Source organism: Mustela nigripes, chromosome 2 (assembly GCF_022355385.1).
Source record: "Mustela nigripes isolate SB6536 chromosome 2, MUSNIG.SB6536, whole genome shotgun sequence".
Lineage (NCBI taxonomy): Eukaryota > Metazoa > Chordata > Mammalia > Carnivora > Mustelidae > Mustela > Mustela nigripes.
The window spans coordinates 19,521,512-19,549,085 of record NC_081558.1 but is presented as its reverse complement, the minus strand read 5'-3'; the positions used below and the strand labels follow the sequence as shown (position 1 = coordinate 19,549,085).

The 27,574-nt window shown below is 58.7% G+C and overlaps 1 protein-coding gene and 1 pseudogene across 3 annotated transcripts in view; one reads left to right on the top strand and one right to left on the bottom strand.

The window, feature by feature from the left end:
* SEMA3F (semaphorin 3F) overlaps positions 1-14,784 on the bottom strand; it is a 29,168-nt gene extending 14,384 nt beyond the window's left edge. For 2 of the 3 annotated variants that reach the window (XM_059389773.1, XM_059389775.1), the window contains exons 1-2: positions 14,270-14,784; positions 10,228-10,387 (exon numbers count right to left, since the gene is read on the bottom strand). In XM_059389773.1, the coding sequence (XP_059245756.1) occupies positions 10,228-10,339 (112 nt within the window). In that variant the 5' untranslated portion in view covers positions 10,340-10,387; positions 14,270-14,784. Of the gene's footprint in view, positions 1-10,227; positions 10,388-13,880; positions 13,976-14,269 lie in introns of those variants that run through there. The other variant, XM_059389774.1, reaches the window with a different exon arrangement.
* A 6,081-nt stretch (positions 14,785-20,865) lies between these two features.
* LOC132012508 (ubiquitin-like FUBI-ribosomal protein eS30 fusion protein) lies at positions 20,866-27,244 on the top strand (annotated as a pseudogene).
* The last annotated feature ends 330 nt before the right edge of the window (positions 27,245-27,574 follow it).

The window sequence follows — 27,574 nt, the reverse complement described above, 5'->3', positions numbered from 1 at the left end:
GGGCTCCCCACCCCCATACCCTCATCCAGGCCGGGCACACGTTGGGTGGGGCGACATCCGGGAAGGCTTTTCCCGTCATCGGGAAGGAAGAGCCTTTTCTGGCATCAGACACCTCATTTCCGCAGCCGTTCCCAGCCTCTAGAACTTCCCCATGGCCATTAGACACTCAGGGTCCTGGCCCAGAATGGCCTGGCAAAGGTCCAGAGGCAGGAACATTCTCAGTGCCCAGGGGTTTAGTCTTGGGAGGCGGGGGGAATCTCTGTTTCCTCCCCTGGGGGAAGCAGCGGGTGCCTTACTTTAAAGGAGTTAGTGGGTGTGGACCTCACTGAGGGGGTGTGTCCGCGGCCCTCTCCCGCAGACCCCAAGTGGGCGGCCCTGACCCCTGCTGCTGACCCCTGCTGCCCGTCTCTAGGACACCGGCTCTGTGGCCAGTGAGGCAGGGGCTGCTGTCAAAAGGGGTTCTTGAAGCAGAGGTGTGCACCCCGCCCCCTTGGTTACAGCCACACAAAGCAGCAGGTCCTGACTGACAGTGTCACCTCCCCATGCTGTGCTTGGGTACTGGGGGGTGACAGGCAGGTCCCTACAGCCCAGCCCTGACCTCTGACCTCACGTAGGCCAGTGCAGCCCTAATCTCTGAGCTGAAGAGCAATGAGGTTGGAGGTGAGAGGTGGGGGTGCTGGCCAGGGTCTCCATCAGAGTTCTGTCCTCCTGCCCTTCTGAGGAAGGAAACAGAGGTGAACAAGGAGGGGGCAGCAGTGGCAGTGGCAGTGGCAGGGCCTAGACAGTCCTACTGGATGTCCCCATGGATTCAGTGTGGTGGGGGCAGACCTTTATTATGCCCCCAAAGCTGTGAGGGGCCCCAGAGGAAGGCCTGGGGCCTGGGCTGGCCCCCTGGCTCCTGGCCTAATCCTCTTTTAATGAGCGGCCAGCCGGAAGGCCTCAGCCCCTGGCCACAGCCCTACAACCCTGAGAGCCCCAGCCAGGCCGAGCTGGGGGCAGGGCGGCCCCTGAAGCCTCTGCAGGCACCTTTTTCCCCACTCCGCTCAGCGCACCCACCTCATTCACACCCCAGTGCCGGGACCCCAGCACTGGTCAGGCCAATCCACGGCCCCAGCATCTGCAAGGGTATACCAGGGAGACATCTGACTTGTGCTCCCACGGACTCCCTTGGGTATTTACCATTTGTTCAGGGTCAGGTCCCACATGGAGCCGGGCAGGGGAGGCTGTCACTGATGATCAGGGGCTTGCTCTCCCAGTCCCTTTTCTATCCCAGAAATGTTCTAGATGGGAATCCCTAGAAACCAGATCCAGAGTTTTGCCTGAGGCTTAAGCTGCCTCCTCCCTGGGGGGTAGGCTCCAGTTCCTCAGCCCCAAACCCCTCAATATCTATCCCCTCCAATCCCATCCCTGGGCCAGGCTTTCCAGATTGGAGACCCAGAAAATCCCCTGGAGCCATCCACATACACCCCCCTTCCCCCCAGGCAGGTGAGCCAGGTCGGTGCCAACAAAACCAATTACAGCCGCTCTCACCCAATTAGCAACTAATTATGGCCTCGTAGTCCATTCAACATAATTAACATGTAAATGACTCCGCGTGTTTATATTCAATAACTGCTCTGATTGAATTTAATTTAAAAGTCTGAACTGGGGACCCAGTTACCGTATTTCACCATCTAGAGCACCACTTCCTGGGAATGTTGGCTCCTGGGGGAGAGGAACACAAGTGGTAGGGGGTGGTGGGAGGGCGGCGGGGGGGGGGGGTGCGTGGAGGGGCAGGTGTTGTGACACTGGTCCAGCCTGGGCTGAGGAGGGTAGGGATGGCTGTGGTCCCTACCTCCCTGACGTGCTGTCCCAAGCGGTGTGGGAAAGTGGTGAAGTCTGAAGAGCCCCAGTGGGACCCTAGAGTTGGGAAATCCTCTGGAACTAGGGGCCCCCTCTTAAGGGCTACTGTAAACATCCCAGCTGTTCGGTAAACACCAAGCCAGAGCTGAGCTGGAGCCACCCAGCTGGGCTAAAGCTCCACTGTAAAGCCCTCCCATTTTGCTGACTGCGGCCTGGGGGCTGGGGGCTGAGACCTGGGGCCTAGGGGCCAGCAGGCTCAGCCATGCTGTTCCCACGCCCGTTCCGCCCCAGTGCCCGCCTGCTCCGCCCAGGAAGGGACAGGCTGGGGGCACAGCTCATCCTGACCCAGAAGAAACCAGGAGGGAAGGGGCAGCAGGACCACACCATGGCACACATGCCAGCCAGAAACCCATGGTTCTACACCTCTCTTGTGCAAGGACGTCCAATGGCTTTTGACCACTGTGGCCCAGCAGGTAGGGGGCTCTCCAGCCTAAGTCCCCCCAGGGCTCCATGGCGCCTGATCATTCTAGGTCTGACCCAGTGCCTCAGGAGGCCGGGAGGTCTGGTGTGGATCCTTCTTGGCCCGCACTGCCGTCTATGAGGACACCTTTGGGCCTTCACCAGCTAGGCAAAGCTCAGAGATCTTGTTCAGTTCGGACACAGTGCAGGGGGATAGCTGGCCTGTAGGGGCAGGGCAGCCCCTGGGAATGGGATGGGAGGCAGTGGCCTGGGCCAGGCAAGAAGCTTAGGGTACATTCCAGGCAAGGAATGTACCCCAAGAAGGGTAAAGGGGGTGGAAAGACAGTCGGCCCTAAGGGCAGGGTCACACTGATCCATTTCTCAGGTGTGGAGAGTGGATCCTGCTTCCAGTTCCACAGGCCTCGGGGACCCACCCCGCCTCCCACATTCCAGACCTAGCCCGGAAACCCCTCACTCCTTCCCCCACCACCTCCTCCTCCCCGTGACTGCAAAAGACAACAAACTCTCCATGGCTCATTTACTCCGATAAATCAACCAGACGGACAGGCCAGGACAGAACTGACAGGCTGGTGGGTGTCGAGGCCCTCCCCCAGCCCAGCAACCGGCCCCCATCTCTGCTGCCCTCCTTGGATTCCTGGGGTCCCTGTATGCCTTCACATTGCTCACACAGAGATTCCCAGGATGTCCCAGACAGTTTTAGTCCCCTCCCCAACATTCAGACAGGGAAACTGAGGCATCGAACAGACAGATGTGTATTCAGGGTTGGCCTTGGCTGATCTGGTTAGACAGAGTCTGGAGGCCAAGCAGGACTCAGCCAGTCACCTGTCTAGGAAGGCAGCGAGTTCTCCACACGGGCCTGGTGCTGGAACAGGAGGGTGTGCTGGAGCAGGCAGCAGCCCTGGGCAGAGGCTGCCTGGGGTGCCGCAGGAGCCCACAATCCCCGCCCCCCGAGTTCTAGCTGCTCCCCTGACAACAGTAGAGTCTAACCTCCAGGGCCCGTCAGGCTGGCTGAGCAGCAGCCACACAGGCAGCAGACTCTGCCCAGGGAGGGAAATGAGAGCATCAGCCCTGAGCCCGACGTGGAAAGAAACATGGCTCTTGGCTGGGCGCAGGGACCTCAGAGGAAAGAGCATGTCCGGGTAGGAAGCCAAGGAGGGGTCAGGGTGAGGATGGGAGGGGGTAGAGGCAAGGGGGGATGAAGGAAAGGAAGGAAGGAAGATGACTGGGGGCAGGGGGGTCTGGAGCTGAGGCCTCATGCCCCAAAGACTTCCTGATCCTTGGAGGGGCTGTTGCTTTGGGGCTGTCCCTGCCCGGAGATGGAGCAGAGGGCCATACTTGCCAGCAGCCCCAGTGAGAAGGCCATGAGCCAGCCTAGCTGAGACCTCCCTCCCCCGCAGACAGGCCTCCTGAATCCTAGGACAGCAGCCACCACCCAGGCCCATTCTTTGCTGGGTCAGGACCAGTGGTCAGGGTCTGGAGCCTAGAAGGCCTCCACGCTCTGGAGACACTGGCCTGAGACCACTCAGCAGCCTGGGGTACGTTGGGGGTGGGGGGTGGCTGCAGGCCTGCCAAGCTTTGGCACCCACGTGAGCTGAGCTTTGGATTCAGACCGGAGCCTTCTGGCATCCAGGCCTCTGGCAAAGGCCCTCTTGCTATTTCTAAGAAAAATGCAGCAGGAATCTTCTCTGCTTCTCCAAAACTCCAAGGGCTCCCTTGAGACAGGGCTCAGATTCCCAGGACAGCACCAGGCCAGACTGGGAAACCTTGCTCTCAGCCCCGTGATACAGATGCCCAAGTGACCAACCCACGTCTGGGTCCCCAGCACAGGCTGCCCGGGCCGGGATGGCACTCCAGGAGGGGTCACTGAGGCTGCTAACAGGGCCCCATCAGAGTGGGCAGCTCATCTAGGCGGAAGGAGCTCCCTCCAAGGCATCCCCTCTCCAGTGCCTCTCTCTCACTGGATTTCCCTCACAGTGTGTACATGCTGCCTCTGTCAAGAGGAACAAAGAGCTTGAAAACCACAAGGAGCAAGTGCAAACACTCCCCACAGGATTCTGCCCTCCCCGCAGGTGGTATGCCACACATGCCTCCCTGCTCCTGCTCTTCCCTCCCACGGTCTCTCTTCTCCTGTCTGAAAGGCAGCCTCCTCCAGGGAGCCAGACAGGATGCCCACGGCAAGGGCATCCTATCTCTGCCTGGCACAGGGCTCAGGGTACCTCCTGCAGTCCTTTCCAAACACAGTCACCTTCACCAATGGTTAGAAATCTAGAGGGACGGGTGAAGCAGTGCGGGACTCCTTGGGCTTCCCCCAGGAACCGCCCTCGCCCCTCTGCCACCGCCGCCCCTCTGCCCCCACCAGGATGGTTCCTAGTTCCTGAGACTTCCTTCCCTGGGGCTGGAACTGCAACCACAGAGTGAACCCTCCTGCAGCACGGTGAGTTCAGCTCCGTCCTTATACCCATTTGACAGACAACACAGAAGGGACACAGAGAGTCCCAGGGACACTGCTCAAGATCTTCAGTGGCCGGGATGTTGGCAAAATGGCTTGAGCCCTCAGAATGTCGCCCCCACTGGGCTACTGCTGTTCCCACGTATGGAGACCAGGTCCTAGAGGGGCTGAGCCACCTGCCCGAGGTCACACAGCTCCCAGGGGCAGAATGGAGGTTGGTCGGCCTTCAGGGACAGCCCTTTCAAACACCACCATCACCACCTTCACAATCTCCCAAATTTAAGTCCTGGGGCAGGAGCAAGAGGTCTCCTGGGGAGGAGGGGCAGAGTACCCACAGCTCTGAAGACACCCTCCAGGCATCCGCCCCCTCTGGAGGGGTCACAGGGTTGGAGGTGCAGACAGGCAGGTGCAGACAGCCAGGAGCCCACTCTGAGGCCGCTGCCTCCCAAGCCACAGGGTGAAAGATACCTTTATGGGCTGGGACGAGATTTTTATCTTGGCGGTTTCTCTTTAAATTCTTTACGATTACGAAGCAGCGGGGGCTGCCAAGGAACATGATTTACTCCTTGAGCATGCACCAGCTCCTCGCTCAGTGCCAAGGGAAGCTGGAGCCAGGGAGGGAGGGGCGGGCGTCCTGCCAGGGAACCAGAGACAGGGCCTGGGCTGCTGAGGCCCAGCTAGCGGCAGGCCCATCGGAGGCTCGGCTGGACCTGGAAGGACCACAGCCGGAGGCCCCCAGCCCCGCGCTGGCTGACTCGGGCTGGGCCTCAGATGGGTTCTTGGCAAGAATAGGACCCGCTCCGTTCTCTCTGAATGCCAAATGCTAGCCAGCTGATGGGATAGCCAACCTCCAGGACCTCCCAGCTCCCGAAGTAGCCACTTCCCAGTCCCTTCTCAGGAATAAGGCAGTTCCCATTTCCTGGAAAACAGAGATCCCAAATGCAGGACTCTGAGCTCAAGTTCATGCTTTGGGTCTTCCTACCTTCTTCCTCCTGGCTCATCTGGAATACTGCCCCCCCCACCCACCCTCTCTGGTTTGCTGGTTCCAAATCCCAGTGCAGCTGTCAGAAACAGGTCACCTCTACCTAGCTCCCCGGTGCCACCTCTGGTCTCCAAGCTTCTGGGCTTCCCCTCACCCTCCCTCTCCTTCCTCCTTATTCTGAATCTCCTAGCCACCACCAACCCCCCCAAGCCCAGATTAGTTGGCCAGCAAGCTCCTGGTGGGGGGGGGGGGGGCAAGGGCAGGTCCTTACCCCACCCCCACCATACAAGTGGGCCTGGGGGTGGGGCAATGCACCATCAAGGCTAAAGGCACCTTCACTTCAACCCATATTCACCCACTCTTGATCCCCCATGGGTGAAGTAAATGGGCCATGACCTCTTCTAACCTCCAATGTCGTCACTTCCTAACAAGAAGGCCTGACCACTCTGGCTCTCTGATGCCACATGTGGATGATATAAGCGGTGGCACTATCCTGGGCCTTTAATCTCCCAAGGCTTGGAGGCTGGGCTGAGCTGGGTGGGCAGGGAGTGACCGGCACTTACCCACCCATTCGCCTCCACCTGCCGAGTGTCCCTTCCCAGAGAGCACGCCAGTCAAGCCTGGATTTAGAGAAGATCCAAATCCCAGAGCACCCTGGACACAGGAGCCTTTCTTCTCTTGGACCCTAGCTTTCCTTCTCCAAAAGGAGAGACCTTCCTAGGGGACCCTGAGCAGTGGAGGACTGGGGTGATGGAGGGATGCATTTAGAACAGTCAAACTTCAATGCTGTCGCTTCCAAAAGCAGAGAGCATGAGAAGCCCACCCAGGTGACCTCAGCCCTCTCCTTAGGAAATGAGGGTGGGAAGGCTAAGGCCAGCACTGTAGGATCCTGGAACCCTGTCCCGAGCTCATGGGAGAGACCTGTGCCTGATTCCTTCAACCCACCCTTTGCTCTCTCAGTCCCTGGATGGGCTCAGACATCAGGAAGAGCCAGGCTCCAGCTTCATCCTGCTCCTAAGTGATGGGAAGCCGCACAGGAAAATCAGGGAGAAACCCTTGGAGAGGGTTTGGAAAGGCCTTGGAGAGAACACCACGTGGTTAGCATCACGGGTACCTACCGTTATTTATTTATTTTTAAAAATTTTATTTATTTATTTGCTAGAGAAAGGGAGAGCACAAGCAGAGGGGGAAGTAGTCTCCCCACAGAGCAGGAAGACTGACATGGGACTTGATCCAAGGACCCTGAGATTGTGACCTGAGCCAAAGGCAGACACTTAACCGACTGAGCCACCCAGGCACCCCCTTACCGTTATTTCTTTCATCCTTCCTGGCTCTTCCACCCCATTGCCCTACTCCTGCCTCAGTTTCCCCTGCTTGCCCAGCCAGCTTGCATCATCACAGGACCCCTCTCCCCCACCAAATGCAGCTTGGCCCCATGTCCTGGCTGAAGCTGGCCCAGGCCGCAGGCAGCGGCTTATTGTGGAGGTGGCTTCCTGGGATAAAATAAACATTCCCCAAGCTGAACAAAAGAACTGGCAGGGCATTCATACCTCCCTGCTGCCGAGGGAGGTGGTGCCCCTTGGCTTGGGTCATCTCAGGACGGTGGTGGTGGGGGAGCTTTTTCTCCCAGGTTTGGCCAGGAACTCTGGGGTTAAGGGAATTCCAGGCCAGGATGGGTGGAGAGGGTCCTACTGCCTAGGCTCTCTGGTCCCAAGCATGAGCTCTCAGAGAACACCTCACGTTTCCTGGAAATCCTCTCCACGTGACCCTGCACTTCTGCCTGACTTTGGCTGTGCTGCTTCTGGAAGCTGAGAGGATGGGCCATAGGAGCCCCCTCCACCCTGCCTTCCCCCTGCTCTGACCTGGGCTATAGCGAAACTCTGGGGCCCTGCTCCCTTCCACCTTTTTGGCTCTAGGCCTGGCTGGGGTGCCCAGGCAGGTGCACAGGCAGCAAGTCCAAGCCTGGACCAGTTCCTGCCTTTCTTCCTTTAGGTGCTCTGGACAGTGTGGCCCCCTGTACCAGCACCTCCAGCTTGCAAGGTCTGGCCCAGCCAGGCCGGAACAGGCACCTCCTGACCAGCAGGCTCAGGGGAGGGGAGGGGAGAAGAGGGGCCTAGGCTGTCCCGGGGGCTTGGCATGCCAACTGCTATATTCAGGCAAGGCACAGATGGAGAAGCTGAGGCAAAGAGCAAGAGAATTACCAGAGCTTCTAAGAACAACCTTTTCTGTGCCCCTCACGTGAACCTGGGAGAAGAAGCCCCCAGCCCTTTCCCAGTCCTTGGTCTGGCGGTGAAATCATGTATAGATGGTATCCATTCTCACTCCACAAATGCTTGGTGAAGACCTTCTCCTCTGTGAGCCTTACTCTGTATACAGGACGAGTCTGAGACCACCCAGCATGGGGGGATGACTGGACCTGGTGCAGCGTCAGTGCTGAGCCCCCAGGTGGTACCAACCCACCAGGTGTCCATTAGCTTTTCAGCCAGTCTGACGGGGAGAACCCCATCTTGGTCACTGCAGACTCCCTGGTATTTGGCATGGGGCCTGGCGCAGAGTAGGGACTCAAGCATCTGCTAAATTAAGTGACATCCAAGCACACAACTAGGCCGCAGGATCAGCAGGGAACTGGAAAGGTCATTCGGAGCAGAGAAGGGCATGGAGGCCCAGGGTGGGGTGGCCCCAGGCATCCCATGGTCCCACCCTGAGCTGCCATGGCCGTCAGCACCACAGGATAGCTGCCAACAAGCTGGGCTTTTAGTCACTGCGGGTGTCAGCCTCAGAGCTAAATGAGAAGGGATCGACCCAACTGATGTGGGCGTCAGCAAGGCCAGGACACCGGGGTTCTATTTCTGGCCTCGCCTCTGCCTCCTGCCTGACCTTGGCCCTGCTCTTGCCTGAGCCTCGGTTTCTCTCTCCGGAAAACAGGAATGAAGTCCTTAGCACTTTGTCTCTGAAGTTATGAGAAGGTTTAAGAGGCACATACTGAGGACTAAGGACCGCCCTGTGTCTTATCCTGCCTGCTTCCCCTCATGGGTCTCCAGGGTAATGGCAAAAATAGCACCCAGAGTGGACGTCTGGATTCTAGGGTCCCAGGGGTGCGGAGACAAGGCCCCAGTCCCTTCCCCTGTTGGGGGAGGGGACGCTCTGCTCCCCATGCTGGCACCCTGGGCTGGGAAGGGAGTGGGAGCAGAGCCAGGCCCCTTCAAGATTTATTCATCTGCTAGGAGGAATTCCACTGGGGAAGGGTGGAGTGATCAGCAGAATAAACTTCTCCCCTTCTCAGGCCCGGGGGTGAGGGGCGCTCTTACAACCAAAACCATCACACTTCCGCCCACTCCTCAGGCCCCACACTGGACTCCTTCCAGGCACATCGTCTGAAATTCACTCCCCACTCCCCCCATCAACTCACAGGGTGGGATGAGGACAGGAGAGGAGCTCTGCTGGGGACATGGGGACAAGGGGACATGGGAACATGGTGAGGTGGAGACTGGACCTCAGCCAAACCTGAGGAAGGAAAAGTCAGCCCAGCCTTTCACCCCAATATGTGTGCCCGGAAATCTGGCCAGCCAGGGCTGAGTCGGCCCCGCCCAGGGCAGGCGGCTGGACAAAGTCACCTTGGGCCAGAGGAGAACTCTGCAGTGACCCCAGGCCCCCCAGGTCCCAGCATCCCCTTTCCGCAGGCGGGGCGGGGGGACAATCTTCCGATCATACACACCTTCGAGGAAGAGCTAGTGACTGAGCCATCTGGACACCTGAGTGTGTGCCATGTGTATTCACCCAGCAGTGGGTGAGGTACAAAGGTGATCGAGCCGGGGGACCTCTCACTCTCCAGAACCGAACTGCTCATTAGAGCCTTCAGGGGACTCCCAAAGCAAAGTGCTCGTTGGGGAGCTCAGAACCGTCACATAGCATGTGCTCTCCCTGAACTCGCCAACTGGCCCGCGCTCCCCTCGAAGCCCACAGCACCCTCCCGGCTTCCTGGGACCCCCTCCCACCTGGAGACCCACCCCATAGCAGAGCAAGGTCTGCTGCTCCAGCTTCTTGCGGCTTCAGTTTCTGCCTGACCGCCTGACCCTCCACCTCAGGAACCACCCAGGGCAGGACCAGAAACAGAGCAGCGGCGAGGATGGGCTTCCCCAAACACGAGTCGGGAAGAAGAGGCATCTCTCCCCAGTTATCTCTCACACTGAGGGAGGCACTTTGCGGACCCAAGGCCACCCAGCCTGACACCCCAGAGTCTGCCTCAAGAAGGGGCCCAGACTCGGAAAACTTTGCGGAAACGTCCACGTGGCCCATTCTCTAGCCTTTCCTGGCAAGTTACCGCCATCCCTCTCCTCCCCACCCACATACCCAGGGCAACCCACGTGGCTGCATGAAGTATCTCTTTCTGCACTGCCTCTTCCGGTGGCCTCTGCAGCGGGCTGAGTCCTGTGGACAGAAGATGATGCTGGGGACCAGCGAGGCAGTCTCTTACCTTTGAATGAGAGCCGGACGCGGGGCGTGGCCGGGAGGTGGTCCTGGGTGGGGGTGGCTGGCCAGGCCCCAGTCAGTAGGGAAGCCCAGAGGAGGAGACAAGCGACAGGCATTGTGGGAGGGGCCTAGGGCCCAAGAAGCTGGCTGGGCTGTCTGGACACCTGGGAAGGAGGAATCAATATCTGAATATGAAAGGCAGATGGGGGAGTCTGGCCCTACCAACTCTCCTTTCCCACACCCTCGGCCCGGGCCCATGAATGCCCCAGTGTGCAAACCTTATACACTTTCTGGTCCCTGCCTTAACCTGGGAAGGTGTGGCCAATAGGCCCAAAGACCGCGCAACTGGGTGCAGCCTGGGGTCACCAGAGCTAATAGGGGCCACTGGATATTCAAACACTACCCTGCCCTCCAGCACCCCGAATTCCATTTGCAGGGTCCTGCTCAAACAGGCCAGCTTACAGCTTCTTCCCGTCCCCAGCAGGCTCTCTCTGTTGTGCCCACCCCCAACCAAATGGGCTGCTCCTTCCCTCGCCCACCTCCAGAAATGGGGGAAGAGATGGTTGCCGTCCTGCCTGCTCCCAACAAACCTCTCCACCCAATATAAGGAAATCGGGCCCTGATTATTGGGGCAGGGGGCATGGGAGACAGTGGAGGTGAAGTGAGACACACACAGACAGCCTAAAATGGAAGAGACGGCAGCCAGAAAAGGAGAGGCAAATAGCAGGGTCTACTTTTACTGAAATCACAGCAGGAGGGATCCAGGTCAGATGTACGGAAGGACTTCCTGCCAGGTAAAGTTCTAGCTCTGCCTCTGGAGGGCAAAGAGAGGGGAGCGAGGAGAGCCAGCAGGCCTGGGGCAGCCTCAGTGTCCCCAGCAGAACCCCCAGCAGGTCCAAGTTTTGATACGATGTTTTTCAAATATTGTCTCCCCAGGCAGGCTGGCTGTTGGGTAAACGCAGCCCAGCACCAGTTGTCGGAACATATTGCTCCCTCCCGGCAAAAAACAGCGCCAATTCTCAACCCCCCCACCAGGATACATTGGGGGTGGGGGCACAGAGAATGACAACGTGAGCCCCCTCCTCCAGATCTGCCTTGTCTACTTCCATTTCCTAGGGTAGGACCCTAGGCCCATTTCTAGGACCCTGGAGTGGGGGTGAGAGGCAGGAGGGGCTGCTAATCCTCAGCACTGGCTGACAGAGGCTGAGGCAAGGCCCGGCTCCACATCTGTCAGGCCCCACTCAGCAGACACTGAGGACCTCCCTGGACCCAGGTCCCCTCCCCCCAGCCCTAGCCTCTCCAGCCAGGGCAAACCACACTGGTGGCTCTTCAGACAGGAAGTGAGGCTTCAGGTCTCCTGGCCCATTCCCCAGGTGGTGCCCTCTGTGGGAACACCCTCTCACCATTCCTTCAACATCCCCCATCACAGATGCTCCCTCCTGCGGAGGCTAGCGGGGAAGAAGGAGAGAACCAGAGCCAGCCTCTCCCCCAGGCTGCTGGGGCACCAAGCTGGTGCTGGGTGAATCGCAGGCTCTGGTGAGAGGGGCAGTTAGGAGGGAGGGCTGCGAGGCCACCATCACCCTCGAGTGTACCCGTGAGGCCTCACGCACAGTTGTGGATATACACACGTCCACACTTGCATGCCCACACACGTCCTCACAAGCATGTGTTTGCTCAAGAACTTGACCTGCTAGTGGGGTGGGGCTCAAGGAAGCTGGGGAACACTGCCCTGGCTTGGGGGGAGGCAAGCTGCAGTCTGGGTCCCTCAGAGACCTTTGATCCTATGTATCAGGGGGCTCAGGATGACTCAACCCCCCCTTGACCTCATTTCCCCTGCATCCATTTTCATGGTAACAAGGTCAGGGTCACCAAGGACAGCTTTAGAGTTCTCCAAGGTAGCCAGGAAGGTGGAGGGCTTTGCCCCATTGGGCCCCTACAGGGACCTCCCAAGATGCTCTGGCCCTTTAAAGGACTGAATGGGGGATGTTCAAGTCTGCTGGGGCCAAGTCCAGGACCCCTCTTTGGAAAGCATGGGGGAATGGAAAAGAGAAGAGAGAGAGGGGAGAAGAGAAATAGAGGGACAGAGAGAAGGAAGGGGAGGACATTTTCACAGTCGCTTCCACTCTGCCAGCTCCTAGATGCATTCCACTTAGCCCCAGCCCCAGAGAAGCCCCCAGTAAGGCAAGCCAGGTGGGTGGACAGAGAAGGAACAGCCACCGCCACCTGGGAGCCCACCAGGAGGAGAGCAGAGAAAGAAGGAAAGAAGCCTGGCGGGAGGGAGCAAGGGAGGGAGGCAGGCGGGAGGGAGGAGGAGAGAGGGAGGAGAGAGGGAGGGACGGAGGAGAGACGTTCGAACAAAGAACCGAGGAGCTGGGGCTGGCAAGGGGTGCAGAGAAGGGGCGGCCAGACAAGGGGGTCTAGAGGCACCTGGGGGTAGGGCAGGGGGCTAGGCGGTCGAATTGTCCGGCCTGATCCAGACCTCCCAGGCTTGTGGGGTGGGGGTTGGGGGGGGTGAACAGCCTGCCTCAGAGAAGGGAGGTTAGCTCCTCTGAGCTAAGAACTGCCTGGATGGAAGGGAGGCAGGAGCAGGGGCTGCGGGGGAACATGGAGATGAAATTATTAACAGCACCCCAGCCCTACGGTACCCACCCCCACAGGCCAGAGATCCTTTCTGGTTCCTTGGCTTTCCCCCTCCCCCAGCACCCCATGGACTGGGAAGCAGAGCCACCCCCCCCATAGCTGGGATTGAAACCCCCCTTTCATGATCCAGGGTTTCCCAGTCAAGGTCACCTGGGCTCAGCTTCATCTTCCCCATCAAGGTATGTCTACCAGAGCATGGGGGCCACTGAGGCTAGGCTGTTGGCCTTCTCTCCTCACACCCCCGCACTTCCGGGCCTGGCTCCTTCAAATCTGGGGGTCAGAAGCAGGGGTGAGCTTGCCCAGTGACCTAGCCTTGCAGCACACCTTACCCCATAAGTCCAGGCACACTTCCCGCACAGCCTCGGAAAAGACCCCAGCTCCATCCAATCCCCTGGACAGGGATAAACCTCCCAACCCCTGGACCCCTATCTCTGCAACTAGGACAGAGGCTTCTGGGAGACAATCTGGGTGAATTCAGGAGGACAGGAACCCCCAACCTGGCCCAGCTCCAGGGTGGACACACCAGTGCCTTCAGGTGGCCCCCCTCCCGGGGGGCTCATGGAATGGTGTTCTCCACACAGTTATCTCAACAATTATAAGTTACTGAAGCAGCCAAGGCCTCAGCCTTAGCGCCAGCTGACCCATCCTGCCAGGCCTGCCTCATTCCCGGGCCACCCTGACACCCTCTGGTCCCACCTGTTCTAGGTGAGCCCACCAGGTGCCCATTTTATCACTGGGGCCCCAGCCTGCCCAAATGGGGGACTTAACTGCAGGCTCTCACAGCTTACCTACACCCCACATACAGCCAGGCCCCTAAGCTGAGCAAGACTCCCTGTTAGAAAAGCAAAGCCAGTTGGCAGCTGGGGGTCATGGGGCTAGCACAGAGTTGGGAGAAAAGCCTAAGGGCTGAAGGCCCTCCTGCCTTGCTGATCTGGGGGACCTTCCACGTGGGGGCAGCGGGTATAGCGCTTCCCTTAGAGCAGACCATTCTGGGACACTGAGGCAGGGCAGACGCACCTCAGAGGAAGAGCTCTGCCCGAGTCATTAGTGGGAGAGAGCTGAGCCAGAAGGGGCGTCCGGACTCCCGCTCCAGGAACGCGGGGGTGGGGGTGCGTGCAAGCACCCACCCACTCAGAATCTGACGAGAAAAAGTTGCTCTGCACACTGGTGACCCCGCAGGACATCTCATCCACACATCCCCACGTCGCACCGATAAGGTTCCGGGCAGCCTGGACAGGTACAGCGCCCACTCAAGTCCTACAGCCCCTGCATCCCCGGGAAGCCCCCAGCCTCTCCGAGCCCCGCGCCCCGGACACTTCTGCAGAGTTGCAGTGCCGCGGGTCCCAGAGGGATCGCGGGGTGGCCCGGCCGCCTGCCCGCTCCCTCCCGGTTCCCGCCGCACTCACCTCCTCCGCGGCGGCGGGGCCTGGGCTCCCGGGCGGCGGGGGCGGCGGCGGCGGCGGCGGCAGAGCGGCTCCCGGTTGGGCCGGCCGGCGCTAGCGGCCCCCCGGGGCCATGGCCCTGCCCGCGCCCTCTCGCCGCTGTGCCTGAGCCGGGGTCGACGCCGCGGCCCGGGTTTAACGGGGTCCGCGGGCTTTGGGCGCGTCAGCAGCCGAGGCCCCGGGCCCTAGCCCGGGCCATGGGAAGGCTCAGGGGCGCTCGGGGCCGCCTCCCCCCGGGTGGGCTGCGGGCGCCCCCTGGCCGGCGCGCCGAGGGCGCATTCCCCGGCGCGGGGCGCGGGCGACGGCGCGCGCTCGGCTTCGGGGCGCTGCGCTTGGCTCGGCCGGGTGGTGCTCGCCTGCTTGTTGGACTGGGGCCAGGCGGCCGCGCTGGACTGAGGCCGGGCGGCCGCGCTGGGCTGCGCCGCTCCTCACCGCGCGCCCTGGCCCTGCGCTGCGCTCGGGGCTCGCCGGACCGCGGCCGTTCGCTCGCTCGCTCGCTCTGGTCTCGCCGCCGCCGGCGGGACGGGGCGCTCGGAGCCGCGCGGGGAGCGCCGGCAATTGGCCGCCCGTGGGCGACATTTGCATAGCGCGGCCCCGCCCCGGCCGCCCCGCCCGGCCCCACCCCCGGGGCGGGACCCGCCCGGCCGCCGCCCCGCCCCCGCTCCACCTGTCCGCGGGCTGGGCTCTGGGCTCTCGGGGCGGTGGGGCAACACGAGCCGGGGGAGACTAATCTGCACCCCGCGCCCCCGCCCCGGCTTCGCGGGCGGCGCCCCCGCCCCGCCCTGGCTTTGTCTCTCCGTGGATACACCGCGCGGGGTGTACACCGCGCACACCGCGCCTGGTGTTTACCCCAGCACTCAACTCCCTGGCGGGAAGGGCGGGCGCGCCGGGGAGCAACGAGCCTGCGCTCACCTGCGCACCCCCTGCCGTGTCACTCCTTCCCACTTGCTGCGGGCCGCGCCGGGCCCCGCGCGTGAGTCCCGCAGCGTAGGACCCAGGACTGCCCCAGCCGCTCAGCAGGTGGCGGTGCAGCCTCTGGGACGGCTGGCACCGCTGGACCTGCTCGCTGCCTCCAGCCCAGGCCAGGTCGCAGCAGCCCAGCCTGACTGCTCTGTCCAATCACTCCAGGGCTACCCGTGATTCCCCAGCCTCCAGTCCTATTTTAAACCGGCAGCCCCACGGATCCACTCCTTATAGTTCCATATCCCCAGAGAGGCCAGATAGGCTGGGCCTCCTCTCCTAAAAGGGACATTTGCTTTCAAATGGCCTCATGATGACTCCAGAGCCCAGAGCCCAGCAACTGAGCCAAACGCCTCCCCTGATCCCAGAAGGGACCTGACACCCCAAGGCCATGGCCTCACCAACCGGGACCACTGTCTCAGCCCTGCCCCAGGCCCTTTGCTGAGGTCCCAAGGGGCATGGGCCTTCTTTGTCCTCTCCTTCCACCTCTCTCTCCTCCCTTGTCTATTCCCTCCCTTCCTCCTCTCTCCTATCTTTTTTTCTCCCTTTCTCCTCTCTCCTGTCCTTTCCCTTCTCCTCCCTTCTTTCCTCTTTCTCTGCCTTCCCCTCCACTTCACCCTCTCTCCGCTCCCCCTATTTTTCCTTCTCTTCTTTCTCTCCCTCTCCTCCTTTTTCCCCCTCTCCTTCTCTCCCTGGTTAACAAGTCCCCTGGAGAAGCCATCCCTCCGTCTGACCTACTGACAGGTTGACTGTCAGAAGGTTAAGAACCCAGACGAGGGTCTCCTGCCTGGGATTTTGAGTGCTGGCCCACAGACTCCAAGCAGAGACCACCTGAAGCAAGGAAACCAGCCTGGACTTATGGTGGCTCTCGGGACCATGCCTGCACCCCTCTGCTCTATTAGGTCTCATTTAAAATACTGTGATAATCGTCCCTCCTCATCCCTCCTCCTCTAGGTATCAGGGTCAATGCTGAGGCCAGTACTGCTGTGCAGCCATCACCAATGCAGCCTACGCCGCCATCACCAAGGTTTCCAGTATCATCCCTCTCCCCCCTCCCCTTCACCCCCAGTCTCCCTGGTCTTAAAGCCTGGCCACCCCTCACCACCCAGCGTGATCACCATCGTGGTCACTGAAGCAGAACTATTAGGACTTACCAAAGACTCCAGGGTGCTGGATTGGGAAGAAAAGAGATATGATGGATGCGTCCATGGAGCTCCGCTCAGACGCAGAGAACAGACCTGCTGCTAGTGCATGGAGGCCTTCTGAAGAAGGGGAGGCAGGGAGAGGGGAGAGACCTTCAGCAAGCCCACTTCACACAATGGAATGCCAGTTCGCTCCTAAACAACATGAGCAGACTGAGTAATAGAAATAAAAGCAGAGTTATTGCAACAGAGAACTCCTAGGGCACCCCCCCCCCAGGTCCAGTGTCCATGCTGGGCTGGCCATTTTGTGTCACTATTCATGTTATTATGCATATAGAATATGCATTCTTGGGAGAAATATAGTTGACCCTTCCACAATCTGCCTTCAGTGTAGGGGGTCAAAGGGCGTGCCGAAGCCAGCCCTGGAGGCCAGGCTGGGAGACCCTGTCTGCCACCAGAGTTTGTGATTATGGGTTCCCAGGCACTTAATGGTTCCTTGGAGAAGCAGGTCCTGCTGTCCCCACTGTGCAGATGAGGAAGGGGCGACTGAGAGAAGTGGGGTGAGGCTTGCAGGCACTGGACTGTGGTGGTAAGAAAAGGTGGCCTTTTCATGAGTTGTGGGAAGGCTCCAGGAGGGAAGGGCCAGGCCAGGGGGCCCACGTGGAGCCAAGGGCCTACAACCCAGACAGGCACTCAGGGCTGGCCGTGAGTGCTGGAGCCTGGTACAGCACTTACAGAGTTCAATAAATCTTTATTGAATGAATAAGAGAGCAAATCCCCATGGCACTAGATCCAACAGGGAACACAAGCCAAGAACCAGCAGGCCAGGAGCCAACTCCTAGTCCCACCACCTGACATCTCTGGATGGGCCACCTCCACCAGCCCCTTTCCCTGCCATGCAGAGTCCTATGTCTTCCTCTCCAAAAGCCACTCAGCTGTTATCTCCACTTGAGAGCCATGGGATGCCCTGTGGGATCACCTGAAGTGAGATGGCCAGGCCAGGCTGGCCTCCTGGCCCTGCTGGGCCGCCCTCCCTCTACTGCAGGACACTTAGATCCTGGGCCTCCTTCTTTGCCAGCTCTCCCATGGCCCATCCTGGTTCCAGTCTGGATACACACGGTGAGGGTGGACACAAAGAAGGTTAGGCCAGATCTGGTTTCTCCTCTGACCCAGCTTCTAGGTTCCCCTTCCCGGAGTAGTTCCCTCTCCCTTTTAAGATGGGCTCTGAGTACCTGTAAGATAAGCCCTCGGGTGACATCCTGAAGGTAGAGTCTTGGGTTCATGACTCAGCTTCCCAGAGTTTCTGAGATGCTACAAAGCCCAACAACAAGGGTTACAACCGGGAAGGAATTAGCCCCCTTTGTCCCGGGCCTCACCCCCAGGTGATGGTGCTGAATGCGGGCCAGGCCCCCCAGGATCACCTTGGAGTTCTTCTCCAAAACACTCCCAGCCTTTCAGTCTGGCCCAGCCTTTGTCTCTGCCCGCACACACGCCTGTTTCTTTTCCTTCTGGTTTTTCCAGGCTGCACTGTGGGGGACTGAGGTACAGCCCTGGGCTCCTGTGGTCTGTCCATCCTCTGTCTGTCTATCCTATCCACCTCTGTCCAGCCTCCTTGGAGTGGGGGGAGAGAAGACTGCTAAGCTGAGTAAGCTCAAGAGGGACTCTGCCCTTCCATCCTCAGCATCTAGAAGGCGAGACTTTGAGGCGTGGGCCTCAGAGACCCGCCATGCTCCCAGGATGAAGGTGGTAACTAAACCAACCCCCCCTTCCTCTGGCCCAAGTCTCCAGGGGGAACCTGTTTCCCGGGCCTAGCAGGCTCAGCAAGCCCTGGCCCGCCCGCCCCAGCGTTGCTGGCTCAGGTTTCCCCACTTTCTGGTTTTCTCATCTCCCCTGCCCCAGGCGCAGCCCTCACCCGCCTCCCGGAACTGGATCCCAGAGAATGGGGGGGAGCATTACAAAGGGGGCCCTGGGAGGGGGTGTAGGGCGTTGCTCCGGCAGCACCGGGAGTGGGGCAATGAGAAGTCCCCACAGTCCAGGCTCAGAATGGGGTTCAGCTCAGCCTCCTCCTGCCCTGCCAGCCCCAGGAGCTGGCTCAGAGCCCATCAAAAGCTGGAACAAGCCACCTCCCTTGCTGCTTCCCAAAGCCTCTTCCAGGCCTTTTCGGCTGCTGTCCCCGCGACCAGGAATGTTCTTCCCAGACTTCGGCCCCAGAGTCAGCCGAGTTTCCTCTAGCTCCAAGCCCTTGGCTTCTCCCTTTACCCTCAAACACCATCCCCTTCTGCACAAGGGCCAAGCCTCCCTTCTGGAGGCCACCTCTTCCCCTTTCTCTCAGGCAGGAGCTCCGCACGGTCTCCTCTCCTGGTCTTTGCACATGCTGCTCCCCTGTACCTGGAATTCCTTTCCCATTTCCTTCTAGATCCTTCAGGCCTCTGGGAAGACACTACCTCCCAGGAAGCCAATGCTAATGGCTGAGTCAGGAGTTTCCTTGGGCTGCTGCAGGTCCTGCCCTCCCAGTCAGCCCCCACAAGATGCTGCCTGGGACCCAGGTTTCCCTGAGTTCAGGGTGAACAAGAGAGGGGGGGACACAGCCTCTGGGATCCACACATGTTACCCCACACCCCTCATCCAGTATGTGTGTGTGTGTGTGTGTGTGTGTGTGTGTGTGTGTGTGGTGAGGGAGGTGGGGGTTGGGTGGGCCCAGGCTCGGCTGGCTGCCAAGTGACCCATGACCATCGGCCAGCCTGAGCATATCCTGTTTAGACAGAAGCCAGACAGCCATCCCTCACCCACTTGGGCCTGCCCAGCTCCTGCTAGAGAGCCCAAGTCTTGGGCCTAGAGCTCAGTCCTTATCTGGCTCTAGAGAGGCCTCCTCACAAAGAATTGGGATAGGAATTCTGTGTTTCCTATGCCCTCATAGCAGAGGCCTTTACTCCGGGTGCTGAACCTTGGCGCAGTAATATTTGGGCTGCCCCAGCCGCTGGGTGGGGATGAGGGTATGGAGCCTGCCTTAAGAGACAGGTCTGCATAGAAAAGACCTTGGATCTGGAGCCCACTTGGGTGCAGTTTCCAACCACTCCTTGGCTTTGCCCAACTCAGTTGGGGCAGCTCCATCTTTCCAACTGCTCAGGTCAAGAAGCCAAAAAACCAGCTTGCGCTCTCTCTCACATCCACATTCAAACCATCAGCAAATACTTGCAACTTCACCTTAACATGTGCAAAATGTCAAATGACCCCTTCCCACCTTCTCTCTGCTCACCAGCTCTACAGCCGTGGCCTCTGCAGCCACCGTCCCCATGGGGTGTGTTCCTGACAAGCCCCCAAGCCTCCTTATTGGGTTCCTGGTGTCTGTGCTAGTTTCCTACAATCTAGTCAACCAGGATCCACAGAGACCCTGTTAAAATGGAAGCCAGGTCAGGTCCCTTTCTTGCCCAAAGCTCTCAAAGGCTCCTACTCTGTCAAGAGTCAAGGCCATGTCCTTGCAGTGGCAGACCCACAGCCCCCTTCCCCACCTCTGACTCTCCTATCCCTGTTCTGGATCACAGCCTCCTCACTCCTCCACACACACCTCTCCAGACTCCGGGCCTGGCAGTGATTGTTCCCTTAGCCTGGGTGCCCTTCCAACAGATGCTTCCATGACCTCCTTTAGGTCTCTGCTCAGATAATGTCTGACCACCCCCATCCTGGAACAGAAGGGGGCCGAAGCCAGGGCCCTCTGATCAGAAACTGAGATCTGCTTTCTACCCTCCTCCTGGGCCCTCTGCTCACACTCCCCTGTGCAGAAGATGGGACAGATGGCGCCCCTTTGCTGTTTCCTCCTCTATGTAAGAGCTGTGGAGAGCGTGGCCCAGGCTGCAGCAGCAAGGACTCAGGGTAGACTCTGTCTTGACTTAAAAGTCAGTGAAACTGCAGCTGTGAGCCCCCCACCCCCACCCTGGGGAGAAGCTACGGTCCCTTAGGCAGAGCTGTGCCTTGGGGCTGGGGGAGACCTGGGCGGCCCCCAACAAAGCTGATGTTGACAGGCTCTGATCCATGGGGTTTCTGGCCGCCTCTCAGGCTCACATCTGCTGCACACACCCTGTCCATGTGTCTGTGTGGCCACAGTCCTGGGGGAGGGGGCCCAAAGAGGGTCCTGCAGCCAGGCCTGCAAGCTGGGATCTGGACTTACTTAGTTCCAAATGACTGGGGAATGTCCCTTCCGTGACAGTCGCCGTGTGGCCTCCCCTGGTCCCTCACTCCCTGCAGGGAAGTGGGGCCCAGATGAAGGCAGCCCCCCCCCCGAAGGGGGAGGGGCTGGTGGGCAGACGTTGGGCACCCCGCCATCCTGGCCCACTTCCCTAAGCCTGGCTTGAGGTTTTTCCTGAGGAAGTGCTGTAATATGAGGTCACTGTCTCTACCTTCAGACCAGAGATCTCAGGCCAGAACACCCCCTCTAGGGCTCCATCCCCTGTGAGCCAGGAAATGGAGGACCTTGACCAGCAGTGCTTGCCTGTTCTGCACTGCAAGGTGTCTGTGGCACAGAGGCGTTAGGACCAGCCAAGAAGAAGTACTCCTTGTAGATAATCTTCCTTCACAGAGCACAGCCTCAGTGCACCAGAGGAGGGCTGGGCACCAGAGCCAATGTAGGTGGTGGGGAGCTGGGTCTTCCCCAGACCACTGGCTTGCTAAGCACACCATCCACAGAGACGAGCTTTGTGGCTCCCAGGTGGGCTTGGCAGGGCGGCAAAGCTGAACCTGTGCTCCCTACCTGGGGATAGGGTGCCTTCCTGTCCCGGAGGGTTTGATTTCCAAACATAACTGGACAGAGTGGACACCTGGGCCGTACCAGGCCTCTGGACCTGCACCTAGAAAACTGGGGGCCCCACTGCTTTTCCACTCCATCTTCGCGGTAGCTCCATCACTCGCCGACCTGCAGCTCTTTGTCCACACCCGGGAGCTATGCACCCTCCAGGTGACCACAGGAAACCTGTGTCCCAGATCAAGGCCCATGGAGCCTTGCTGGAGATCAGGTGGTGCTGATCGCTCCAGATCATCAGGTGGTGTCCCCGGCAGGCCTGCCCCTCAAGGCTGAGACTCCCCTGGGTCAGGGTGAAGTGGAGGCTCTGACCCCCACCGGAAGTTTGGAGCCGCATGCTTGGAGATAAAGGCCATGCTCCCCTGGCACGTGCTGGGAAAGCAAGAGGGCAGACTCCCAAGGTGGCCAAACGGGAGAAAAAGAAGACAGGCCGAGCCAAGTGGCAGGTGCGGACAACAATGCTTTGTCAGTGCTGTGCCCACCTTTGGCAAGATCAGGGGCCCCATGCCAACCCTTAAGTCCGTTGTAATCCTGGCTCTCCCTAAGAAAGTCACTTAGGTAGTAAAAAAATAAAAAAATAAAAAAAAATAAAAAAAAATCAAAGCTAAAGAAACTGGGAGCTCCATCTGTGCTACCTGTGGAGACCTAGGGAGGATCAGGCCCCTGACTCACAGTGGCCAGAACAGCATTGTGTACCCATTGAATGGAAGGGAATACTGAGACTTCGAGGAACTTGGAGCCTGGGCCACCTCGTCTGTGGATTCCAGACTAGAGCCCCCTTGAATGTTGAGGTGCAGTTTCAGATTGAGAAAAGTGTAGGACCAGCCTGAAGGTTATGAGGCATGGCACAGTCTGATTTAAATTTTTTAAGGATTCCTTTGGTTCCTAGGGGGCCAAAAAACAAGCTATGGGCCTCCAGAAGAGGGAGGATGGGACCTGGCTGGATCACTGGGGGTGCTGTGATCTATCCTCACACAGCCAGGCTCCCCTCATGTTTCCCTTGGAGCTCATCCATAGGGTATGACCTGGGATTTGGGGGTGGGAAGAGGGGCCTTGTTCCCTGCCCCATACCCTCTCCACCTGGGGCCTCGCTGGCCAGCATCCCTGCCCCCCACCCTCCTGAGACCGTGGTTGAAGCTTTAATCTGAGGACAAGTCTCTGCAAAGCTCATGTTTGCTGCTGGAAGGAACAGCAGCAGCCAAGATGAAGGGATAAAGAGACCCCGTATATGGAGGAAGGGAGAGGGCCCGGCATGTGTAGGGAGAGAGCAGAACTCTACACTCCTTCCTCTGGCCTGCCCGTCACCACCACCTCCAGACTCACTTCAGGGACCTTATTCTTTTTTTCTTTTTTTTTTTTTTTTAAGATTTTATTTATTTATTTGACAGAGACACAGCGAGAGAGGGAACACAAGCAGGGGGAGTGGGAGAGGGAGAAGCAGGCTTGGCGCTGAACAGGGAGCCTGATGCGGGGCTCGATCCCAGAACCCTGGGACCATGACTTGATCTGAAATCAAACACTTAATGACTAAGCCACTCAGGCATCCCAGGGACCTTCTCCTTATCACCCAAAGGGATGGTTCGTGTGTCCACAGCCCACCGGAGCACCTACTGTGTGCCTCCTCTGTCTCAGTCATGGCTGCAGGGCTCACCGGGAAGTCTCTGGGACTGAAGCCGCACCCCTAGTCAGCCTAGCCCCAACAGGTTCTGACTCCTGAGGACCTTGGTCCGGGGCCCAGAGGGCAATTGCCCTCCCCCTCCCCACGGATTGCCAGGCTCCTCGATCACTCTCACAATCGCTGAGGGGAAACTGAGGCCCACAGCATGCCCCTATCCTTGTCCTCTCCTGAAGTACCCCCGTTCCTGTCCTCTAGTCCTGGGTATCCCAGCTTCTTCCACCCGCCCTTCACTGTGGTCTTCCCACACCATCCTTAACCACAGGATACATGTTCTCCACTCTTTCCTCGGTGCACCCCACTCCTGCCCAGAGGAGAGGAGGTACCTGGAGAGTTGGGTAGTTGGAACCAGGAGGAAACTCCAAGTCCTCTTTGCTAGCCGCCCCCCACCCCATCTCAGGGCCCCCATTCTGAGGGCAGAGCTGGGTTTGTGGGAAGGACTGGGCTATAGCTACCAGACCTAATCTTCATCGGATTCCCCTGGGAGCCATGTCCCAGACCACTGATCTCCACTTCCCTCCTTGACACTAGGCTATCTCAAGTATCCCCAGCCTTTCTGCAGCTGCCTCTCTGAGTACCCCCCAAATCAATGCTTCCCAGCCAAGGACACCTGTACCTTAGCCTGAGAGGGTCTTACGACTTGGGATGGCCCAAAGATGAGATCTTGGGCAACAACCCAGCACTCTGGGTCAACAGAGAGCCTCAGAAAGACCCCATTTCCCAGCCAGGGGTCTGGTTGGGCCCAGGCTAGGCTATGGGGGCCCCATCCCTTCGACAGGGTCAAGCAGGGCCTGCTGGGGCCCATTCTCTGGGTAACATTGGTGTTTCTTGCTGCAATTTTACTCACTCTGAAAAGGGACCCAGTCCTGGACTGTTAGCTTCCGCAGGTCTTAGGCTCTGTAGCCTTGTGGACACAAGGTGGTCCAGGCTGGGCCCCCATTTTCCTGGGGCTTTCAGTTGGGGAAGGGGGCCTGGAGGAGGAAATAAGGGCTGAGCTGTTGGGGGCCCAAGGCATGAGAGCCCCCCCCAGCCAGAGTTGGAAGAAATTCTGATTGTTGGGGTACCTGGCTGGCTCAGTCAGTAGAGCATACAACTCAGGGTCATGAGTTCAAATCCCACATTGGGGGTACAGTTTACTTAAATAAATAAGAATTTTTTCTTTTTCTTTTTAATAAATAAGAAATTCTGATTGCTGAATTCTCCTGAGCACAACTCTCCTCATCTGCTCTCCTGCACCCAGTACTTTCTCACAGTGGGGCTTATTGTGGGGGATACCTAGGGACTCCCAGCACTCCTGGGAGGCACCAGTGTCCACTCCCTCAGTCCCTTGTTGATCAAGGGCACCGCACCCTGCCCCACAACCGCCAGATGGGACTGCATATCCTGTGGGTTCAGGGCTCTACAGGACTCACCTGTACCCCGATGTTCTCCCCACAGAATTCCAGAGGGATGCTTTTATATCTTACCATGACAGGAACCCCTCACCCTCGACCAGGCCAGACCTGGGGCAGAGATACCACTTGGCATATGGGGAGAACAGGGCCCTGGAACTGTCTCATTGGAAGTCAAAGGCAGAACCAACGGAGCCTGGTTTGTCTGCCAAAGGACTCAGACAGAGGGGTCTTCCTCTTAGTGTCTGGAAGGTCCCAACGGCCTGGCCAGGTGGGTCCTTAGGTCAATGCAGGACCCCTTAGCACACCTCGTACCGTGTTGTTCTCAAGGCCTTGCCCAGCCCACTCTTCCACTGGCAATGTCTTTTTTGTCTCCCTGGAGAGGTTGTCCTAATCCTTCTGGCCTGGTTCAAATATGTCTTTCCAAAAAAGCTTTCCCTGTTTGTCCAGCTGGTCTGTCTTCTAAGCTTCTAGGGCAGAGCCTTCCTCTCTCTGCTCGTGTCTTGGTCAAATGTCATTCATTCATTCATTCTGCAGACATGTCTGCCCAAGCCTGTGCCAAGTACGAGGCCACAGAGGCTGATATCTCCACACATCTCATCTGCATTCTGGGCCATGAACTCTCCAGAGGGTCTGGTAGGATCTTCCTTGGGCTAAGGATGTGGAGCTGGTTCTGGGGGAAAAGGGGCCGGATGGCTTCTGAGCTTCCACTCACCAGGTGAGGAAGTCACCAAATTCCCGTCCCCTACGCTGATTCTCTACTCCAATTTGGCCTGAAATTTCAACAAAATTGCCTCCAAGGACCGGTAAGCGAGGCTTCTAGGCCTGGGGCTGAGGGGTGGAGGTTACCTCAGGAGACCTGGACAGCACCATGTTGGGGATTCAAGTTCCTGCAAGGCCCAGGCCCCACCCAGACCCTGCACCTTGGAAAGGCCCCAGGAGGGCGGGGAGATGGGCTCCAGGCAGGGAAGGCCTGGCATCGAGGGCAGCCTGGGTTCCCCAGAAGTGTGGAGACCAGTGTGCCGCCTGGGCTGTGGCCTCGCAGTGCGTGTGGCCCCAAGAGTTTCTGGGGAGGTGGGAACACAGCGGATGTGGTCAGGACTGTCAGGCTCTGATTTCACTGTGCCTCATCCGACTTGCCCAAATATCAGGGCCAAAAAGCCTGGGGTGTAATATGTGTACACACACCCGCATGCATGGGAAGATGGCCATTGCCCCCTCCCCCGACAAGAACCCCTGAGCTCCAAGCCCTGCTGTATGCCTGCGGCTCTCAATGGCCCAAGTGCACTTACTCACCCTTTCTCTGGGACAGGAGAGCAAGTCCCCTCCCCTGCCACCTCCCCCTGCCACCCTGTCTACCCAGGTGCTGGGAGGGGGAGAGGGGGAAACCAGCTACCAAGAGCAGATTGCTGGCAACATCTAATACGTAGGACACACTCTGCTTGTGTCATCTTTGTTGTGACTCACTGTATCTCCCCAGTGGGTGACAGTGGGTAACAGAGAGAGCCAGGGGCCATCACCGGGGGCATAAGGGCTAACCAAATGGCTCTGCGGGAGAGTGGGGAGGTGTTTGCCTTTTCATCCAGCAGAAGGGTCTGCTAAGGGCACCTTAACCCCAAGTCCTGCCCCCACCCCTGCTTGTCAAGCATCTGGGACCCGCCTGGGAGTTCCCACACTTCGCCCCCACTGGAGGCTTCACCACAAAGGTGACCTCACAGTCCTCCCTGGGAGAGGACCTGCGTGCAGGTTGTCATGGGAGTGCAGGGCCGGCTGAGCAGCCGCCTGGAACTCCCAGGCCCCACACCCGCCTCCCTCCTCAAACAGGCCTGCACCAGCTTTGCCTCAACCCCAGCCTTCAGCCCACAGTTCCTCCAAACATTTACGGACCAGGAGCTGTGGGAGTTGGGCAAGGTCAGCGGGGGTCTACTGGTGGACGTGTGGAAGGTCTCTCGAGGGCTGGGAAGGTGACTCTGGGAAGGCTGTGAGGAAGAAAAGACACAGCCACTGACCTTCTCAGAACCAATGAAAGGAGCGCCTGGGCAGCTCAGTCGGTCAAGTGTCTGCCTTCAGCTCGGAGGAGGGGGTGTCCTGGGATCGAGTCCCATGTCCAGCTCCAGGCTCAGCAAGAAACCTGCTTCTCTCTCTCCCTCTGCCCCGCCCCCGGCTCAAGTGTGAGTGCATTCTCTCTCTCTCAAATAAATACATAAAATCTTAAAAAAAAAAAAAGAACCAATTAGAAATCTCACAACTTGGGATGCCTGGGTGACTCAATGGATTAAGCCTCTGCCTTTGGCTCAGGTCATGATCTCAGGGTCCTGGGATCGAGCCCCGCATCGGGCTCTTTGCTCAGCTGGGAAGCCTGCTTCCCCCTCCGTCTCTGCCTGCCTCTCTGCCTACTTGTGATCTCTCTCTCTATCAAATAAACAAATAAAATTTTTTAAAAAATTAAAAAAAAAAAGAAAGAAATCTCACAACTTGGAGGATGAAGGAGCAACGTTGCCAAGAGCCTGGAGGTGTGACCCGTCAAGGTATGTTGTAGAGGTCTGATAGAGGAGCTGTCTATCAGGCTTCGCAGGCCAGAATCTACTAGAGATGGGCATGGGGCAGGGCTGGGGGTCAGGGGCTGCAGCAGTGACCCATGAGCTCCATTTTTTTTTTTTTTTTAAAGATTTTATTTATTTATTTGACAGAGAGAGATCACAAGTAGGCAGAGAGAGAGAGAGGAGAAAGCAGGCTTCCTGCTGAGCAGAGAGCCCGATGTGGGACTCGATCCCAGGACCCTGAGATCATGACCTGAGCTGAAGGCAGCGGCTTAACCCACTGAGCCACCCAGGCGCCCCCATGAGCTCCATTTTGACCAACGCTTACAAGAGCCAGGAGGAGACTGGGGCTGAGTTCAGCAAAGACGCAGAGGGAGGGGTGATGTGGGCCCTGGAGCAGTCCTTGGGGAAGCCCCAGCCAGATGAAGAGGCCAAGTGAGAGGACATCTGGCCCCAGGGACCTGGCAAACTAGTCAGAAGGGGAAGCAGAGGAACGAGGCGAAGCACAGGGACAAGGCCATCCTAATGCACAGGCTGGGGGAAGGGGCTCCTGGAGACCTCCAGCCTGCAGCGCCTTTGCTGCCTCTGAACACAGTCTACTGCCAGACTATGTCATCTTCCCCAGAGGGATAGTTCACTTCTTCTGGAGAACCAGTTGCTTTCCTGAGCGTGAGGTCTTGGGAGGGTCTTGGGACATCTAGGAGGGCACAAGGCAGTAGGATGTGTCCCTCACATACCTCTCCCCTCCCGCAGCCCCCTAGTGTCCTCC